General features: G+C 37.2%; 1 protein-coding gene across 2 annotated transcripts in view; it reads right to left on the bottom strand.

Moving 5' to 3' along the window:
• The window catches only part of grm8a (glutamate receptor, metabotropic 8a), a 241317-nt gene that overhangs the window by 144540 nt on the left and 74024 nt on the right, over positions 1-22753 (bottom strand). For both annotated transcript variants that reach the window (XM_056245349.1, XM_056245350.1), the window contains exon 2: positions 18876-19092. In XM_056245349.1, coding sequence (XP_056101324.1) covers positions 18876-19092 — 217 coding nt within the window. The remainder of the gene's footprint in view (positions 1-18875; positions 19093-22753) is intronic.

Raw genomic sequence — 22753 nt, 5'->3', positions numbered from 1 at the left:
ATGTGCTTGTGTGTCTCGTTACTTTACCCCGCCTCCTTGTTATCCTCATTTGTCATGATTGTCTAGTTAGCATCACCTGTTCCCTTTATTGGTTCTCCTATTTAGTCTCCTTGTGTTTGCTGTCTTGTGTCGGTTCATTGTGATCCTTACCTCTGTGTGATCATTGTGAGTTTTGAGACCTTGTGATATCCTGTGAGTTTCCTGTTCCAGAATATTGTCTTATTGTTTGTCGTAATCTAGTTTAGTCTCTTTGTGTTTTGTCTACGGTTTGCCCCCTCGTGGGTTTTGTTTTCCCTGTTTGTTAGTAAATAAACTATTTGTTTTACATCCTGTTTGCGTTTGGGTTCACCCGTATTTATCGTGACAATACTGACAAGCATTCGTTACTTTCCCAACTGTTATTGTTCACTTAAGACATACCGACTGCGCCAAGACAGGCTTTTTTGACATATTTTTGTGTGTTTTTGCCCGTTTAAGCGCATACCCGAAGCCTGTACGCTTATTTATGTATCTATATCTATAAATCTATAGAATTCCACTTAATATAAATATTGTATACTTTCAATGCATTTATACATATTAAATATACATATTATACATAAAATAGCTATATAGTTTATACATTGCATGTAATAATTTATTATTATTTAATTACACATGTATTTATATATAAATAAATCACTTAATTATGAATCCATACAGGCTAGTTATATCTATGAAGAATGTAACCAAAAATATAGAACGCTAGACACTAAATACACATTCACTTTTACTCACTTAATATTCAGCTATATTATTATGACACTAGAACTGAACTGCATAATGTTTTCTACAGAGCTGCTTTATTAATTGAACTCATTTAATAATAGATGTTCTTTTACACAGTTATTGAACCGAAATGAATCAACACTGAACACTGAATAATGACTGTTTGCTATTGTCTTTTTAGAGCTGCTTTACAGCAGAATTGAATTCTGTTTGCATCAATGAATCATTACTTTCCTGTTTATCCCTAAAGCTGATTGAAAAAAATAAGCGCTATATAAATAAAGGTCATTTTTAAGCATTTAAAATGCATCAAAAGGTCAAAGTTGGTAGTTTAAATGAAAATAATAACACCTGCATTGCTATTTTATGTCCTTATACGTCGTCATATATATGCAGCTTCACCTGTATTGCCCAAAACAAATTTCCCTTAAAGGGACAAATAAAGTATTAAGTATTGAGTAAGTATCAGTGCATGTGTCAAGCTATGGAATGGCAAAATGGCTGGAAGTCGTAATATCTAACATTCAATTTAACAAACTTAAAGGGATAGTTCAAATCAATGTTTTCATTTTCATGTAACATGACACTTTCCATTCTGTCCAGTGTTTGGTTCTGAGTGACAGCTAGCTGGTCTTCAGCAGAACAGGGCTTAAACCGGGCTTGACAGTCAGAGCGATTGTAGGTCTCCCAAACACAAGGTCTCCGGACCGACCGTGTCCCTACAGCGGACAGACTCACTTCTAGCACTAACAAGAATCAATGAAAGCAAAGCCTCATGGGAAGGCCGGCGCCGAGGCGAAACTCGTCTGTCGATTGTAATTCTGCTGCTGGAATGCCAGAATTACGCCGGGCCGGCAGAAGATATCACGGCTCGCCACAATGCATCACGATGAGCAATATTACAGCACGCGTGCATCTGACCAGGTGTTCGACTGCCAATCACGGGCACAAAAGAGCCGTTCTGCTGGAGAACACACTGCCACGGCTCTTTTGTTGTTAACAATGGCGACGGACTGAGAGGTCTGACACTACAACCGCCACTTACTCGCTTTGAGAGGGTCTTGATTCGTGTGTCAATTTGATATCGCCTCTGGTGAAAGCCGAAACCTGTCGTTTAAAGGGTGACTCTTCGGCAAGCGAGATACAGAGCAGAGATTCAGGAAACAAGGAGGTCGTTTCCAACACATCAAACACACAATCATCCGAAAGCTGCAGAGTCGAGACAGCATTCGAGGAAATCACAGCTAGAGCTGTTTGCTTAGTGAAACTGGGACAGGCATGCTATCATATGATTATAAATTCCACTTACATTAATAAAAACTTAAGAAACCACCAAGTAAACACGCAGAACGCCCGAGCGACCGCATAGCAACCAGATAAAATCACTCAGAACTTTATAGCAACAACATATGAGCTTGCTGAGCTTTATAATATAGTTAAAATGTTATTTTCATGCATATGTGTATATAAATGTATATATTTGTGTGTATGTATACATATAAACGCAGACACACACACCTATTTATTATCTAAACACAAACTGCGATACGATTAATCGTGATTAATCGATTCGACAGTGCTTACCAATAATATATTTTCTATTTAAAAATGATATTTTAATATTGTTTAATTATAAATGAATGTATATAAATGATTACCTTTACTATCACATATAATAAAGCCATGCTCTGGATCCTCCACCTGGAGTTGGATTTTTAACTGTGGTAAAAATACTATACTATAAGGCATGGACTTCTCTAAAAACATGATTTATTTACATTATATGAATAACAGCTGTCAGTTGGGCCTTGCAGATTTGTTTGCATATATGAATAATTATAGTAGTTGAATATTTTGCTGAAGAACAAGCTTGTTTTGTAGAGTGTTAATATGGCCTAATGTGAAGATATGTGGGGTAACAGCTTTACACACGGATCTTTAAATCCACTCTTCCAGTGTTTTCACATATGGCAGGAGCTGCTCACTCACGGAGATGGGATGGGTTTGCTTTCTGCGCACACAGAGGAACAGTTAGAGCGAGCCGAGGCAGATGTCTGGGAGAAACCACGGTAAACCGACTCAATCAGCCGCACTCTTACGGGAAACATGGAACATGTGCAAATCCGAGGGCCTAATTAGCCAATTTCCTTCATGAAATTACGCATCTGCGATGGGTGATTGGACCACCATGTCAATCTGAGACCTTGATCCAAGGCTAATTGTGTATCCCTGAAAAACCCACCCAGGGACACGATTGAAGTTAATCTGACAAGATTCAGCCTTCTGACTGCGAGACGGTAATAGTGTGCTTTACCCTCAGAGCCGAACACGACCTGTGCTCTTTTAGAGATACTGCGCCCTCTGAGGCATGCATGAGCCTATACCAGACACATTAATAAAAAAAACATCATGAAACTGACAATATTCCTTTAGGATAGAAAAAGAAGCACAGAAAAATATGAAGGATATTCGGAATGGAATTCATATGACTTCTATCAATATCATTGTATGTATGCATATATATTAGGGCTGTCAATTGATTAATCGTGATTAATCACATCCAAAATAAAAGTTTTTTTTACATAATATATGTGGGTGCACTGTGTATAATTATTTTATATATATAAATACACACACATGCTTGTATATATTTAAGAAATATTTTCATGTATATACTGTATATAGATTTATATATAATTTATATTATATATAAATATAAATATTTTATATATAAATAATATTTTTTTCTTAAATATACATGCATGTGTATTTATATATATACAAAATAATTATACACAGTGCACCCACATATATTATGTAAAAAAATCTTTTATTTTGGATGTGATTAATCGTGATTAATCATTTGACAGCCCTAATATATATATATATATATATATATATATATATATATATATAGATATATATATATAGATATATATATATAGATATATATATATAGATATGTATATATATATAGTAAATTATATCAGTCATCCTAGTGCAAATATTGGTACTGGCCATTAAAAAATGAGAGAGACCGAGAAAGACGAGGCACAGAATATAAAGGCAGGCCTAAACCCTGCATAAATGCACATCCCGAGGCTGAATAATTTTTTTTTTCTGTGTGAGAAATGAGAGGCTGGGGGATGATGAAACTTTTAAATCCATGGTTTTATGGTGTTTTGTGGTGTGGGTGAATTAATTACGTGTCAAGCCCGGACGCGGCCAAAATCGCTTCATTTGAAAAATTGAGAAAGAAGGGAATAACCACACCGACATTTGTGTTTGCATTCTCTCGCTTTCTCTCTCTCACAAACACACACACACACACACACACACACACACACACACACACACACACACACTTTAAGTTCTTCATGAGAGTCTCAGTCTTCCTCAAAGCCAAAATGAATTTAAAATGGACTTTTTGCTTTATTCTTCCAGATATTCACACTGGAATTGTGCATGTTATTCAAAATACAGTGCATTGTTACTGACAATCAAATTAAGTCCCGCCCTAGTTTTTTTTCTTTTTTTCTTCTTCATTGAATATCTTGTTTCACTTGGAAATACTTCTCATTAAAAAGTGGCTTTCGAATGCATTTTAGAGTCAACTTCAGTGTAGCATGATCTGGATCACAGCATATGTAAATCTATAGTAAAAAAAGAAACTTAAGATTATAAAATGCATGTGTTTGACTGAGCACGACCCCTCGTGAAGGCACATGCTTCGAGATAGCTGAACCCTGGCAGACGTCAGGACAGCTTGTGTCATGACAGAACGTCTCTGAAGACTTTAGAGAGTGAAAGGGGTCAAAAGATTACATCAAAGTCAACAAAACGGCTGAACCGCGGGACAGCGTCTTTCCCTGTGGGCCGCCGGCTCTCGACCTCGAGCAGGGAAACGGTCCCGAGACGAGAACTGTGGCGGCAGTAAACATTCATTTCCTATTTCAAATGTTTTAAAAATTAAATATAAAAAATATATGAAATATTATAGAAATATTGATTATTCTCATTTTGTGCAGTATTTTTGCAGGATACACTAAAAAAGTGTCATGTCAAGTCAGTCATTTAAAGTATGTAGTGCTTTCCACAATACACAGTATTTGAAAGAAACTTTATAGAAAATCATGATTTTAATATTAATGAAATATCATCATAAAAACGGTTCCTGGTTTTCATCGGTCATGTGAAATAATCCTGAGCACTCATCAAAATTACTCTGAAACATTTCTTTTCAGCTGACATCATCAAGCCCTTATATTTTTCCAACCCCTCCCATCACTTTTCACCATCCAATCATATTCCAGTTGATCAGTTAAGTCCCACCCCCTTTATCTCATTGAATATTCTGTTTTACTTGTAAATACATCACATTACGTACGGTTAAACGGGTTGCAAATGCATTTCATGTTGAGTCGTCGAAGAAGAATAATTCTTATTTATAGAATGCACAGAGAAATGATAAAAGACAAAGTAGAAGGCAAGAGAGGAAAAAGATGCAATATAACACACACACACCTACACACACACACACCGCTGTAATTGTCAGCTAATCAGCACTGGCGGACAGTGACATCTATCACACAGCTGGCCAGAGCTTGATTCATTATCAGCCGCCAGCTGCCGCTTCAGAGCAACTCTGGGATCGGCTCATCCGGCCTGCAGGTGGGAAGCTTCGGGAGCGTTTGTCTTTCCTAAACAGTATAGTTGTCCGAGCTCGTTAAGGAGAACAGAGTCCGCTTGCACTGGGATCAATGGCTGTAGCCGATCTGCAGACATTGATGAAATGGAAAGTATGGATGTTCTGCTACCTCCGCCTAATCGTACATCCACTAGCCAATGCGCTCTGACAGCTTGACTTTCAGCCGGCCCACTTTAATTGAAATGACAAATCCCAGTCTGAGCAACTGGTAAATGTGCAAACCAGCATAACAGACCAGCTAACCTCTTTCCCACAGCATGTTGAGCTCTTGAAGCTGGACTTCTCTTGAAATAAAGTGTTATCACACCATTCTTCATTCCAGAGTTTCCCTTAAAGTCTTCGTCTTTATAAACTCATTCACACGAGTTCTGGAGGCTTTTCCATTTAGAAGTACTTTTACGCTCTTGTGTTTCTCCACATAATAACGGCAGTATTGGTTTTGCAATTTATTTCAACCGTGACACTCCTGACCTCCCTCTAAAGATGTTTCCCGCAAGGCTTAAAGCAAAAATAAAAGCATGTGAAGCGGAAATTTGCAGATGATAAAAGCTCTTTGAGGAAGATGTTCCCACACATATTCTGCTCTATTGTCAATAAGGAATTAAAACTGCCATCGAATGTTCTCGAATCAGAAAAGTTTAATGGATAAGTTGAAACCTGATTATTTATTTGATCATAAAATGTAGTAAAAATTAGGTTTACCACATTGTTTCCCACAAAATGAGCACAAGGAAGAACAATATTTAATCATTTGCATATGCACAATCATTCAATGTAAGAAAAAAAATTCTGTTAAGTTTACGGACAATTCCTTCAACGCAACAATCATGCAAAACCTGTGAAAAATCATTGAACATTCCTTCATATTTAACACGAGTGTATGGACGAATGTAAAGTAATATCCAGTGATATTTACATATTTATTAAGATATGTACTGTATATGAAAAAAATTATAATAAATGAAAAATTCACACAAAGAACATTTTTGAGTGATGTCACTGATGAATCGTTGAGTTTGGGAATGATTTAAAACAAATCCAATGACATTTTGGTCACTAAGTTTAAATAAGAGACACTCGTGAGTCATGAGGAATTGCTAAAAGAATCTAAAAACACAATCTTTAGGAAACTTCATTTACTACTTTATCCTTTGTAAGTTTTGTAAATTGTCCAGATTTAGAACTTTTTGTCATTGATGTTGCACACTGTTAAAATAAAATGAGCAAATGAAAGTGTTAACTGGAAACACACGTTGCGTTTGATGTCCTGTGGTCGTGTCTCTCACTTTTCAGAGCTGATAATGACGATGAGCAAACACACACTGTCAAAGATCCTGATAGCTTGAGTTACAGAGAACATTTATGATATCCAGTAATATGTTCCCTAATTGTGCTTTAGTTGTTTAGAAAATAGTGAAAATACCTGTCATGTGATTGGAGGATATCATCCCATCTGAGTTGTTCCAACTCTCTGATTGGCTGACTGATTTAATCTGGTCTTCGTTTGCATTTAAATTGAGATTTCTCCATTTGCATTGTGAAGAATATGAAGAAAATGAAGAATAGATTACTTGCAGCTTCATATTCTGATTCATTCGTTTCATGTGGTTTTGCGTTTGTGATCATCATATAAACCAAATTGCAAACATCGTAATGTTCAATCTGTTCGAAAATAAAATCCCATGCACTGCAAAAAGAAAATATTAATAAAAAGCTAAATTACTAAAGGTACTAGTATTATTTTCATTAAAAAAAATTAAGTGAGTTTATATACTAAAAACAAGAAGAACCCCCCCCAATTTCGAACCCCATTGGTAGATATTTGTTTGTCTCTTAATTTTCTCTTATGTCAATTTGCTTAAGTAAGTAAATGTGTCTTAATTTAAGAATGTTTAGATATTTTAGTGCAGAACAAAACAAAAATACTTTTTAGTAGCTTTCAGAAACCCTTGTTATTAGCGACACCGATGGCCATTAGGTGAACTGCAGCCAGAAACGTATTGCTCGTGTTTGCACCCGTAACGCACAAGAGACCGAGCGTGATTTAACCCCGATTCACTCGCGGTGAAGTTCTTTTTCCTTCTTTGCGTAGAAGTAAAAAGATAGATAAATGAACATTCAATTTTCATTAAAGGGTTAGTTCACCCAAAAATGAAAATGATGTCATAACACACACACACACACACACACACACACACGTCAGCAGCGTCTTACGTCAGCGGCGGCACTGAACGCGGATCCAAAACAGAACCGGAAGACAATACAATGCTGAATAAAGTCGTAGTTTTTTTTTTTTTGGACCAAAATGTATTTTCGATGCTTCAACACACTCTAACTAACCCACTGATGTCACATGGACTACTTTGATGATGTCTTTATTTCCTTTCTGGACAAGGACAGTATACCGTACATACATTTCCAATGGAGGGACAGAAAGCTCTCGGACTAACTCTAAAATATCTTAAACTGTGTTCTGAAGATGAACGGAGGTCTGACGGGCTTGGAGTGACATGAGGGCGAGTCATTAATGACATCATTTTCATTTTTGGGTGAACTAACCCTTTAAGTACATACACACAATAATGACAGCGGTGGGAAAACAGCAGTTCAGAAAGCATCTGATCGTAGTGATGTGGAAATGTTTGCACCAGTTCTGGCATTCACCGGCATCATGTCGACAGATGAGGTTATATGATATTATAAAGTATATTTGAGATTATATAGACTATTGATCTGGCTATGTGAGACTATAATGTGAATGAATCCCTTTTATTTGCACGACACATTGACATTACAGTACAGAATGGCTCTTTCAACATTATCCTGAACATTGTATAAGCATTTATTTCATGTGTCATAAAACGGAAAAGAGACTGTAAACGTCACATCATTTTGATTCAGTACTTCACATAAAAATCAGTCTGCAGACTCTCATAGACCAAGGAAGGTCTCGTCTGTTAAGTTTTGTTACAAGCTGTTCACACATTGGCGATAAAAAACCAATTAATACATGAAAATTCTTACATATGGCTTGTTTAAAGAGGCATTACTTCTTTATGAATTCGACTCTCTACAGATCCAACTGCATCAAAATGTCACCATGTATAATGTTGGAAACACTATATGGGTTGTGCTGTGCGGTTTGCACCATCTGTTCCCCGGTGGCTTTCACACTTGGCAGGCGTCTGTGCGGGTCACAACCCCGGAATAACAGAAGCCTGTGTTTAATCTATAGACAGAGTTTGGCTTCCTACGAATGTAATGGCTTCATTAGGCCCTTTAAACAGAGAAGACAGGCTTTTCTCTCCTGAACTCCTGTGGGAATGCACTGGACCTCTGCGTTATAAGAGCGTGTAAAGTTGGTCACGCGTTCAGCTCAGGTGGTTACCGAGGATGGCCAGTTTAGATGTGAGCAAAGGAAACTATAGAGGGACACGTTGGACAAAGAGAAAAGGGTGATAAGGTGGTAGAAATGTGTCAATCTCAATCTATCTAGCTCATCATTTCAGTCCAGTCACAGCACTTCAGGTCCCAGACATGCACTGCAAAAAATATGGTAATACTTCCTTTTACAGTCCTGTTACCCATGTACATACTATGTACTTTTAATTACTGGGTAATAACTAGGTACTAACCCTGAACCTACCCCTAACCCATGTACTTACCTTGTATTAGCCAGTACTTTCTAGGTAAGTACACTGTAAGTACACGTAAGTACTGTACTGTAAAAGGAAGCGTTACCAAAAATATATATTTTTGAGTATCTATATATTGTTGAATCAAGATACATCTACAAATGGGGTCAGAAAAATAAGTGATAAGTACTTTTCTGACCACATTGGCATTTTCTTTTTCTTGTTTTAAGTATAAAATCACTTAATTTTGATAGAAAACAAGACTTAACACGTACTTACTGCAGAAGTGAAAGCAGCTTAAAAAAATGAAAGAGTAAAAAAGTTACTAAAGTTTAAATTTGCTGTGAAGCAAACTAAAAAAAAATGGTAACACTTTACTTGAAGGGGTGTGCATAAGACTGACATGACACCTTCATAATCATGACATAACACATGTCATGAATATGAAGGATGTTTTATGCATGTTTATGACAACTGTCATTAAGTGTCATTCGCTCAATTATTACATTTTTAATGCAAATATGGCATTGTTTGAGATGTCTTTATTATGACAACTTGACATAAACCAATACATCATAAATTGTCATAAATATGTCATAAACATGACATAGCAGATTAATTACCAAACTTTAGAAACCACTTAGCTTCATGGGTTAACATTACATTAAACTGTCATGTGGTGGTTTTGACATTGGCTGCCATGAGGCATTATAACTGTGTCATGAATATTTTTCTTGAGCTCAACTACAGTGGTACAAATTGAATTTGTCATTAAAATGTTATGATGGCCTCATAACAGCCAATGTCAAAACCAACCACCTGATAGTTTAATGTAATGTTAACCCATAAAGCTAAGTGGTTTCTTAAGTTTGAAAATTAATCTGCTATGTCATCTTTATGACATATTTATGACAGGTTATGTTGTCTTAGTGTAATGTCAAGTTGTCATGACAAAGACACTGACTTGTTATGATGTATTGCTTTATGTCAAGGTGTCATAACAAAGACATCTCAAACAATTTGCATTAAAAATGTCATAATTGAGCGAATGACACTTAATGACAGTTGTCATAAACATGCATAACACCTCCTTCATATTCATGACTTGTGTCATGTCATGATTATGAAGGTGTCATGTCAGTCTTATGCACACCCCTTCAAGTAAAGTGTTACCAAAAAAAATATTTTATACAAAACAAATTTTACAAAAAGATTTGGACTGTAAAATTGCTTGAAAATGTGTATCCAAGTTGTGTTCCAAATTTAAAGTTGATATCACAAACATTTAGCTTGCTAAAAGGATTTAAAGTACCGTTTTCATGGTAACTCGGTTTTATAATGGATGAAATTTGAGAGTTTAAGCTTTCAAATGACACTTAAATTATGTGAATTATTTAAAAGGTCAATAAATTGTTCATTCTCCAGTTCCGGCACACTGGGAGGTGACAGGTTGTGAATGTTTGGATATTTGTAAAACAAGATACCGAGTGAGAAAATCCTTTTTTGCAGTGCATGTCTGGGACCTGAAGTGCTGAAGCCCAGCTGCTGAAATGACCATTTCACATAGCTTTTCCGAAAACAGGGAAATCCCATGACAGACATTAATGCAATTATCTATGGCCCATTGGCATGGTAATTAAGGCTAATGTCTATTAGCATCTATTGCTACTTGCTCCTCAGAGAACTGTGCTCACTAACCTCGTCCTGGCAGCTGCCTCGATGCTATTAATATGAATTTACACATATAAAAGACTTTTAAGATTCTTAGTCTCCTACCTGGACAAAGACAATATGGAGCTATTAGCATGAAGACAAAAATAGACAACTTTTATGTATAAGCACACAAAATGATTTTGCATTGCTTCCTGCACACTGTGCTGCAATTTCAAAGATAAATTGAAACTAAAAGCGCATTAAACTTTCCCAGAAACAGATGAACATGAATATGGCGACATTTTATTGCAATGTGTATCTCAGCAGTTTGCATTTGAAAATAATGTACTACCTACACTAAACCAGCCCGATCTCATGAAAGTGCGCATCTATCCAACGGATGTTATTTCTCGTGCCATTTAAACGGCAAAAATAGTTTTCGCGTGCATTTGATACGCACTTTATGGCGTGTAATGCACTCCACACCCCTAATCCTACCCAAGGGGTTTTCAGTGCGTAGCATATGCATGCAAAAAAACAAACATTTTTGGCGTATAAATGGCACGAGAAATAACATTTGTGGTATAGATACGCACTTTCATGAGACTGTGTTGACTAAACCCTACACTAAACATAAGCAAATGTGAAAAAGATGCATTTAAAATGCCATTTTAGCTGGCTTCTACAAGTCTTTGTGGTCTTTTATCGTTCCTCACGTGTTTCACCTGTACCAGGTGAGCTACAGAGCAAGTTTACATCTGAAAAGACATTTAGCCTCATAGCATAATTGCTGAAGTCACATTTCAATGTCTTTGGAAAACAAGAAAAAACACAAAATGACTTAGGCAATTATGCTATGAGGCTAACGATATGTCAAAATGTGTTAGTTTACAAATCATGAACTATGGTAAAAGTGTTTTGAGGTCATGACATAGTATTGCGCAAGAAACAGTCCAGAAATAAGTCGTTATTAATCAATAATCGGCCCCATGATAATAGTTTGTGTGAAAAGGAATCAGAGTTAGAAACTGCAGTGAATTGTATTGGAATTCCAATGGAATTTTCGGAGAAACAGTTGATACATTAATGGAACACACATGAGAATTCTCGAGTTCTTAAAAAAAAAAAAAAAAAACTATATGACTAAGAAATTTGTTCCCTCTGGGGAAATAAAATGGTGTTAGTGTGATGGGAAACTACACGGCGTGTTGTCACAGATAAGTCCGCATAGCGAGAGTCATCTTTACAAGAACAAATGCAGTGAGACAGGGTACTTTACCCAATTATGGATACCTCTCAACAGTCACACGTAATACAAGCTAATCCAGCGTAACCCAACCATGGGATGGCCAATATAAAACGATGTTACAAACACAATGACAGTCTAGGTTGAGTTGCTGCTCAGCGAGCAAAATCCAGTCATTACATCGCTACACTATTGACCATAGACCTTTTTTGCCCGCTGAATGGATGAAAACCTTAAGCTTGTTTGTTTTAAGATAATCTAGCCAAGATGGAAAGGTTCAAAACCTCTATAAGACCATTAAACCAGATGAGTTTTCACCACTATAGCTCAATGCATCAACGCATACACGCCACCCACTAGGTCATGACATCTGTTCACTCTCAGACAGCGAATACAAACGTGCACACACAAAAATGGTCCTTCATTTTTTGTAGAATAACTGGTTAATGTTTATAGCCTGAAAAGGGCAACTGCTATCTGATGCACGGTGATTTCCTGAAGTAGTGACAAGCAACGAGGAAGATCTCAATTGTCTCGGCCATTAGCGGAAACTACAATGAGGGCATCATTGTTGCAAAGCTATTGACTTTTCACTCGCTTGTTGTATGACATTCATTTAGCGGCTAATTGAATGCTTGTTCAATTCTTTTCTCTCCGTTTTAATCCACCGCTCACGTTACAGCTGAGAGACTTGAACCTGCAGTCTGGGAAATGCAACGAAAGCTCTTTCACAATCTGCAAACAAAGGCAAGGATAACTCCTCTACCATGGTCACATCCTTTCTTAGATCGGCTCCCTCCATCTTTTATCATATTTAATTGAATTCAGTCCAGTGACAATAAAAGCCATTCTTTTAATTGTGGAAATGTTTTCTTTATAAAAATCATGCTTAATTATTTCTCTCACAGTATGAATGAGTCTACTATAGCCTACTATAGTAAAAAACATATTTTGTTTTGTGTTTATTATAGTTATTACTACAAAACTAGTTATATTTTGTAGTTACTTTGGTTTTATTGCAAATGCTGTATTAAAACCATGGTTATTTGTGTAGTTATTATGGTTTTACTACAAAAAAACATAGTTAACCCATGGTTACTAGTATAAAGCATGCATAATTTTGTAGTTACTATGATTTTATAGCAAATGCTGTATTAAAACCATGGTTTATTTTGAAGTTACTTTGGGTTTACTACCAAAACCCAGTTAAACCATGCGCTACTATAGTAAAACCATGGTTTATTTTATAGTTACTTTGGGTTTACTACAAAAAAAATATATAGTTAAACCATAGTTACAATGATTAATTGCTATGATTTTACTACAAATGCTGTAGTAAAACCGTGGTTAATGTTGTAGTTATTATGGTTTTACTACAAAAAACATAGTTAAACCATGGTTGCTATATAAAAAGCATGCATAATTTTGGATTTTATTGCAAATGCTGTATTAAAACCATGGTTTATTTTGAAGTTTCTATGGGTTTATACCAAAACCCAGTTAAACCATGTGTTACTATAGTAAAACCATGGTTAATTTTATAGTTACTTTGGGTTTACTACAAAAAATATATAGTTAAACCATAGTTACAATGATTAATTGCTATGATTTTACTACAAATGCTGTAGTAAAACTGTGGTTAATTTTCATAAGGGTTCTTTGCCCAGTTTTAAGAGTTTATACAGTAAATGCAACAAAAAATCAACCATATAAATGTCAACACTGCACTCTCGTAGCTAAACATCATCTATCTCCATGTACGAGGGGGGGGGGGGGACTCTCTTCATGCTTCAGCTAGCTGCACTTTCAGTTGTGCAGATTCTGTCTTGACTCCAGTTAATACTTAAAATGATGAGCAGCAAGTAGCTTGAGTAGAGACAGTTTCTAAGTAGCTGTGAAACACTACGTGTGATGGTAAACACTGGAGTCCGGAGGATGCTAAAGTGGATGTTATTACACAAATGTGTATCATCGCTCATGAATTTTTAATGCACAATTAAACCGTGCGATTAGTACAGCTGTGTGATGTTTGCATTTGCGGATCAGCAGGGTCTCTGCTAATAGCTATAATTCCACCCCGTCGGGTGAGGAAGGGGGAGAATAATAGCGTAGACGGGGTTTACCAGAGGAGGAACTGTGTGTTAAAGCCCATCATTACACTTTCTGTCCATCCGTGTCCTCCTCTCACCCATATTCCCTGCTTATATCTTCAACTGAGGGTGTTTATTGATACTCCAGGGCACTTAAGATAGCGATCAGCACCATCATTCCTGAAGAGGAGTCCGTTTTACACTTTTCCATCCAGTTTGCATGCCTGCTTAGGCAACATGCAGACCCAGTGTTTGTCTTTCTAGGGCTATTAAAGTGTCCATATTCATAATTTTGGAATACTTTTACATTGTTTAAAGTAAAAAAAACAATGTAAAAGTATTCCAAAATTATGAATATGGACACTTTAATAGCCCTAGAAAGACAAACACTAGGTCTGCATGTAGTGCAAGTAGTGCAGCACCTCTTTTCACCCTCTGCCTGAAACACTCTTTTTTAATTCCTGCCTCTTTAAACCCCACCTTTCTGAAAAACCCAGTGTGCTCTGATTGGTCAGCTGGACCAGTCTATTGTGATTGGTCAACCGATTGGAGCGCGTGTCGGAAATGTGTCGCCCCTTACCATAATCGGGTTTCAACTCCCGAGGCAATTCCCTCAGTATTGAAAGTTCATACAATGTTTTTTTGCCCTCGCGATGGAAAAAAGAAATGTATCTCAGTATCTCCTCGACATGCAACTGTTTTTTGAGGACTGGCTGATGCAGCAAGTAGGCGGTCACTATGCAAATGAGTAACATGATGACGTAGCTAAGTCACTGAAATAATGGCAGGACTACAAACAAGGCGTTTCAAGTGTTTTCCGTTGGATTGATGAACTCTTTTTGGCGTGGATTTTGTACGTCTGCATGCATGCATGCATTGTTTACATGCACACACTGCTATATTACACACGAAAGGAAAGGTAAAATCAAAACAGCATGATATGTGCCCTTTTAACTAATGTTCTGGGTGCAACAAAAGTGAGGTCCTGAATACCGACTATAAGCAGATTACTGCTATCTGCCCTACTTTATGGTCCTGAAAACCTGGATAGATCTTTAAAATGCAGGACGTGCACTCGGCTGCATGGCATGTCTGGAAACGTGCCCAGTTTTAACACTCTTCTCCATAATTTCGTGAATTACTGCTGCCATGATCAATTAAAAATATATCTCGTCTGTTTACCACCTGCAGAAACACAACATTAAATGCATAATCTATAACAAGCCTCATTCGCATAGAAATAAGATGTGTTCGCTCTGATAAGAATGGCAATTACCTAAATACAGTGCTAAACAACACTAAATATAAATATTTATTGAAAGATTACTGGAGTATGTTTGACAAGAAAATGCTATTTCAGTTTTTCTACTTCAAAAAAGCAATTTCTGAGTTGGCAGATTTTTTCAGTGCAGTATATAGCCATTCCCACCAGAGTTTCCAGATATTTTCAAAATTATGACTGAAAATCACATTTATTTTATATCATTTAACTTCTATAAACCCACTCGTTTAACACACAAAAACATAAACATGCCGTTGGATTACATGCACAGCAATGTCTCCTTTAACATGTAATCATAATTATGGACTTTGATTGGCTGATCTGCTCTCAGGCTAATGTTTTCTGCGTACATTTTTTAAAAATGCATTCAATAAATTTGCACTAAAACTCTGTGATCACAGTCCAGGAGAGGCTGTGTGCAACATTTGTGAAGGTGTATAGTGAATAAAATGCAGGTTTGTGTTGAAATAGCACATGCTAAAGTAGTGCTTCACCCCGTGTTCTTTCTGTAAGACTCTCTCATTGCTGCGGGGACAACAAACACCTACGGTCTACACCACCTTTGGCTTCTGTGAGCAATGTCAACATCCCCTGAACGGACAGAAAACAGCTGAACACTCGGTCCCAAACACCATCAGAACAAGAGCATCCATGACATCTCGGTCAATACGTGAAAGAGCAGCGGTTCAGAAACACTGCAGTACGTAAATCCCCGTTTATCCTTAGTTTAACAACTACGAATTAATTAAATGGATTCAACTTCTGCACACGGTGAGCAGATAGGAATGTGCAAGATAAGAATAATAATATGCTTTCCCTGCTTTCAGGCTGGAATACACCACTTCTTTCTATAAATCTGAATAGATTTTAAAACCCAATTTATCATTCACTTGCCAACTTTTTAAGCAGCTACAGAGGAAACACTACATGCCAAATAAGGATCATACACTAGCAGTCTTTTAACTCTTTCCCCGCCATTGACCGAATTTTACGGCTTTCCCTATTTTCACTGTTATATACACTCAAAAATATAACTCTTTGAATGAACATAAAAAATCATGGAAAGGATTTCCACATGATTAACTTGCTTTATTTCAGCATTGTGTAATTCTGTTATTCCAATTTAATGTACTTACGTTGGGTCAACTTAATGTATTAAGGTTGATTCAACTTATTTCCTATGATTGGGCACAGCTTAATTTAATATTGTCAGCAAATTTAAAAAGGCTCCCTGATATGATTCAGGTATTCAAATTCATAAATTCATTCATCCAATGAAATGTAATTTATTTTAGAGTCACACTAATACATTTCTAGACTATAGCCAACTATTGGCTACCAATAGCACTTTATAGCATCTTAAATGATATGATTTACATGCTTCATCATCCTAAGCATTTGCTGTGAGTATTGCTGAATCACTTTTCAGCCTAGCCTCTTCTCCACAATGGTAATTTAAGTGGTACTAATAATTGCAATGTAATTGAACATTAAACACAATTACGCACTATCAAGTCTTCCCCTTTTCTCATTTTCTTAAAAACACATAAAATAACACTCAATTTAAACATTTATTCTCTCTTAATTCAACCATATGCAAAGCATGCTGGGAACTGACAAGCACCGCCCAGTTTCAGTTAATGCAACACAAATCAATCATGTAATCCAATTAACACAAGCGGATTAAGTAAACTTAAATGTTACATATATTTAAGCAGATTGAACACAATCAAATTAAGTTCGGGCAAAATGGCAGTTGGCTCGCACTATACTGCCACCCTCTGGATGTAAGAATTTTTTACTTAACATAAATGGTTTGTGTTTAGGCAACGCGTTAGGGTTTTGTACTGTTAAGTTGAGACATAATTACGTGGACCTTAAACATTTCAAGTCAAAAAACACAATTATTATAAGTAAACTAAATATAAATATATTGTGTAAATTATGTTTTTTTTTTTTGTGGAGGGTTTGCTATGGAAGCTTGTTTCCGCCACAGAATAAAACATTTTAAAAGATAATTGCGACTTTTTATCTCACAATTGCAAGTTTACATCTCGCAATTCTGACCTTATTTCTCAGAATTGTGAGATATAAAGTCAGAATTGCGTGATATAAACTCGCAATTGTGTGTTAAAGTCAAAATTGAGGGATCTAAACCCACAATTGTGTGTTATAAAGTCAGAATTGCAAGATTTTTTTATTCTGTGGCGGAAACAAGCTTCCATAGGACGCTGTTACGCATCTTCTGAAAACATACTTAATCTCATGATCAAAACATAGGTGAAGAATAAGCAGAAACAAGCGATAGCATATGTATGCAGATGCATATGTAAAATAACACGATCATCAATATGAAAGAGCTCATCGGATGACAAATTCACTTTTATATGGTGTTTTCATATAAATGTGTGTTTGCAGTGTGTGGACACAACCATAGTACAATGAAAAAAATCCATTCACTCCTTTTTTTTTATCCTCAAAACGCCTAAACACTCTCAATGTCATAATGCTCATGCTCCGCCCACGACCGCTGACGGACTGTCCCGTATTAGCATATTTCCGCCCTCAGCCATTTGTATACTGTGTGCCAAGACAGCACTTTAAAGGGTTAGTTCACCCAAAAATGTAAACTCTGTCAGTAATTACTCTCCCTCATGTTGTTCAACCCCGTAAGACTTTCGTTCATCTTCGGAACACAAATTAAGATATTTTTGATTAAATCAGAGAGCTGGATCACTGCTCCATAGGCTTCTTAAGGGATTGAAACTGGCCGGCCCAAAAGACATCGTTAAAATAGTCCGAGTGACTACAGTGGCTCAACCTTAAGTTTATCAAGCGACAAGAATACTTTTTCTGCGCAAAAACAAACAAAAATAACGACTTTATTCAACTATTCATTTCCTTCTCTGTGGGCCTCGAGATTTCACGTAGTGAAACTACGCAAAGCTTCTAGGTTGCACGTCACACGCAGGCTCACTATTGGCCGACGCTGGTCATGTGTGTGATGTGTGACGTGCAACCTAGAAGCTTTGGGCCGGCCAGTTTCGATCCCTTAAGAAGCCCATGGAGGAGTGATCCAGCTCTCAGATTTAATCAAAAATATCTTCATTTGTGTTCCGAAGATGAACGAAAGTCTTACGGGGTTGAACAACATGAGGGTGACATTTTTGGGTGAACTAACCCTTTAAGTGTCTTGTGTCGACACCCCCTATGGAAGAGAGGGGTGGAGTGAGCACTTGCTCATTATCGTTTAAAGAGACATGCACCGATACGGGTCGCTGTGAACACAGCTGTTTATGAGGAGGTAAAACGGGTGTTGTTTTACACAACCATTGAGGAATTTTAACCAAAGTATGTTACAAACTTTACATGAAGACATTAAAGAATCATACCAACTTGTGGAAAATGAGCACCCTTTAAACATTACATAAATTGCCTAAAACATTCATCAATGCATCAAGCCAATCTAGGCAATCAGGAAAAGCCATCTTACCAATCTCTCGAGAGATCTGCACGAACGCTTCCACGCCACTTTCCCCGTAGTTCCCTTCCGAGGCCAGAGTGGAGACGTAGTTCCAGCCCATCGCCGTGACGATATCCAGCATGGCCTGGGCCTGGTAGGAATCCGGTGGAACCACGCGGGAGAAAAAGTCATAGCGAGTGTTGTCGCTCAGCTCCGGAGCGGTGGATGCATAGCTGATCTGAGGAATCTGCAGAGAAATAAAGAAAGAGAGCGTTTAGAGGCATGGTTCTCTGCTATCACGGCATATTTACCCAACATATGCTATTTTGTTTGTGCGTATAAGTATTGCGTTAGCTTAGCAACATGTGCTCACCAGGATTATTATCGTTAACAAAAAAAAAAAATCTAAAACCATCAAAAATAAAATGTTTATGGAGCCTTACGCATGACGTGCGGACAATAATGTATATACAGTGGTAGCAAATTAAGAATTCGTTCGATTGTAAATCGTGGCTATATTGTACTAATTCGTTCCCTCATTTTGATTTAACTAAAACAAGAGAATTAATTATTACAACATGGCCACGATTTAGTAAAAAAGAGGGAACGAATTACTAAATTGTGTGCATAATTTACTTCAACTAGGGAAGAAATGATTATATTGTGTGCACGATTTAGTAAAATGAGGGAACAAATTAGTAAAACGTGTTGGCGTATTAAAAAAATTGTGGGAACGAATTGTTAATTTGCAGCCACAAATTATTTTATTTTCTTTGTAAGTCATATACGGGGCTCCATTATTTTTTAAACTTATTTTATTTCAGCTTGTTGCAAAGGGAATATTTCTTATTTTCATTTAGTTGCAGTTAAAGTACTAAAAAATTCAACCAAATAAACTAAAACTAATAAATACAAATTTATAAATACTACATAAAAAAAACTAAAGGAATAAAAATGACTAAAACTAACCAAAATTATTTAAAATAAACAGGAAAACATAAAAAAAAAGATCTATCAAACTCTCAAAGGCCAGATATCTCTGTTTGAGTAGGCAGGTTTGCCGCTGAGAATCATGGGTAATGGAGTCAGGGCGGTGGGAGGTTTGACTGACAGATTCATTGTCTAGAGGAAGAGTAGAGGAGGATGTTAAAGAAGCTCACGGTTGAATTATCCTGAAGTGTTATATTACAAAACAGTTTTGAGATGCAGCTCACGTCAATCTACACAAACAGAGTTAAATCCAAACATCCCCAAAGGTGCGACAGCACACAGTCACCGAGACTGTGCGTTCACCGCTCCAAGCTGTAAATAAGAAAAGATTTAGCCACAAAGTGCTCGAGGAACATCGCTGTATGTGTGTGGATAGCTTTGTCAAGTAAATTCGTGAGTAATGATGGAGAACAAAGTTGTGACATTGAAAAATACATCAAATTTACACCGTCTCCATGCAGCAGAGTGAAAATTGAAATCTGACACTGTAAGACTGATAGATAATCAAAGAGTTTTTGATAAACGTGAAACAAGCATGCCATGTAGAGCTAAAAAAAAATTTTTTAAAGACAGCCTCAATGCTCTCAGCGTCTTACACAAAAACGATGTTGCTAATAAGATGTCAAGTGAACTTTTGCACGTTCACTCATCTGAAAAGGTTAAACATAATGCAATGCAAACTTTCATTAAGTATACCAGTGGCGGCTCATGAATATTTCATGAGAAAGGCTAACAAATAAGAAAACACCCAAGAGGCCAAGATACATGAAAAACGGGAAAGATAACTCGGCTTCTTAATGTATAACACTTTTAAAATGAACAAATATTGCTTTCTGAGATAAAAGTAGCATATTGTGAATATGAAGTAATGAAATCATTGGTATCTGGTGTGATGAGCATCATAATTAAAGGAGAGGGGATTGGGGGGGGGTTGGGGATTGAGGGGGGGGATTGGGGGTTGGGGTAAATGTACAACTTGTAACGGCTGGAAATAAGGTGTGGCCCCTTTAAGAGCTGTGCGCTCCCTGTTGAACTGTCGGCAGTATTGTATTGTATGTGCCTTGGGCCTCGAACACCCCTTTTACTGTCTATGCGAACACCCCATGTATGCGGATAATTTCTGTTTGATGCTAATTTTTATCTTATTTTGTTTATTAAGTAACGATGTGGACGGTAGAACGTGTGATAGACAGTTAGGCTACACGAGTTCGATTTGGGAATAAAGTGCGAGTTGTGAGATGCCAATCGCCTCCGTGTGTCTGTCTGGCCTCGGCATGCAATAACTTCAGTTGTGAGCTATCCCTAATCTTCCTGAAGCAACGCGTTACAAACTGTACTTCAGTTTCATTGCGGGGACACCACCTTCACCTGCCATCATGTCTATCCGCTCGCTTTCGGGTTAAACTTTCCGCGACTGCGCAACTGGGTTATAGGTTGCCAGGTTGAGGTGACAAACGGGTTGAAATTGTAAATGGTCTGTGGATTGTGTGAATATAATGCATTTAATACAATCTGGCAACTGGTCAACATTAGACAAACATATTGGTCCGAGTATTCATTAAGGAGTTTGGGCCATGCAAATTACGGGAGTTTCCCGGGAGAAATAACAAACCGGGAGGGGTCCGGGAGATAGGGCTAAAAAACGGGAGAAACCCATGAAAAACGGGAGTGTTGACAGGTATGCATTACATATCAAAACCACTGGTCACAGATCAGGCATTAGAATTAACAGTTACTTGCATATTGTTGCATTAATGTCAATACCATATCGTAAAAGTCTGTTTGCAAAGCCTGCACCGATACTGCAACTGATTTACCAAAGAATCCACAGTGAAATGTACCGAATACAGATGCACTTGTAGTGTTTTATTTATTTATTTAATCAGGAACAATACACATTAATACATGACCATTAGGGCTGTCAGTTAAACGCGTTATTAACGGCGTTAATGCAAACCCATTTTAACGGCGGCAATTTTTTTATCGCGCGATTAACGGTCTTTTTGGCCTAGCAAACTTTGTAGTTTTTTTCACATGCTTTTGCAACAGGACGCGGCGCTATGAAACCCATTCATTTCAATGGCTTGCGCCGCGCGAGGACGTTTTGTTGCTTCGTCGACCAAAGCGCAAGCGGATCTAGCTAGACCGGAAACAAAACAACAGGCACGCCGCACACACTCGTTTGGGCTTGCGCGCCGGCCAAATAGTTGGTTAACGTTACGTTTTGAGTGGATGACGAGCGCGAGACGCCGAAATGGATGCCAATAAGATTCTGAATGGAAAGTTTACTTTTAAAAAGTTGCCAAATGGTTCCATTGACGAGACCAAAGTGATCTGTGAGTTTTGTCATTGTGAACTGAGCTATCATCATCGCAGCATGTCCAGTCTGAAACACCACTTGATGATGGCCAAGCACACACACACACACACACACACACACACACAGCTGATGCGAATTCTCCGCCCCCTCGTCAATATCAGGACCTCGTCAGTATTTCTTTCACCCTTTTATTGATGGACAGTGTTACATTGTGTGAGAGATTATTTGCTCCAAGTGAGAATGTTAGTGTGAAATTGAACACAGTATATGCCAATGTTGTTTTCAATAACATTTGCACAAAGCAAGCCGATCCACCTTTCCATGTTGATAAGAGCATTAAAATGAGAAAAAAATAATGGGACAAAAAGAAATCAAGAGACATTTAGAATAGATAAAAATGTGTGATTAAATGCGAGTTAACTATGACATTAATGTGATTAATCGCGATTAAATATTTTAATCGTTTGACAGCACTAATGACCATATGTAAAGTGCGCCCAATTTAGCCAACAAATTTTCATCCGTTGTCCCTCAACTGAGAGATTCACATTGTTGAAAATTAGCATCCTAGCATTAATCCTTGGAAAAGTGATGTTAT

This window comes from Rhinichthys klamathensis, unplaced genomic scaffold, assembly GCF_029890125.1.
Source record: "Rhinichthys klamathensis goyatoka isolate OS25496 unplaced genomic scaffold, OSU_Roscu_1.1 h1tg000029l_1, whole genome shotgun sequence".
Lineage (NCBI taxonomy): Eukaryota > Metazoa > Chordata > Actinopteri > Cypriniformes > Leuciscidae > Rhinichthys > Rhinichthys klamathensis.
The sequence above is the reverse complement of the archived record's forward strand: the minus strand, read 5'-3'. Positions and strand labels throughout refer to the sequence as shown.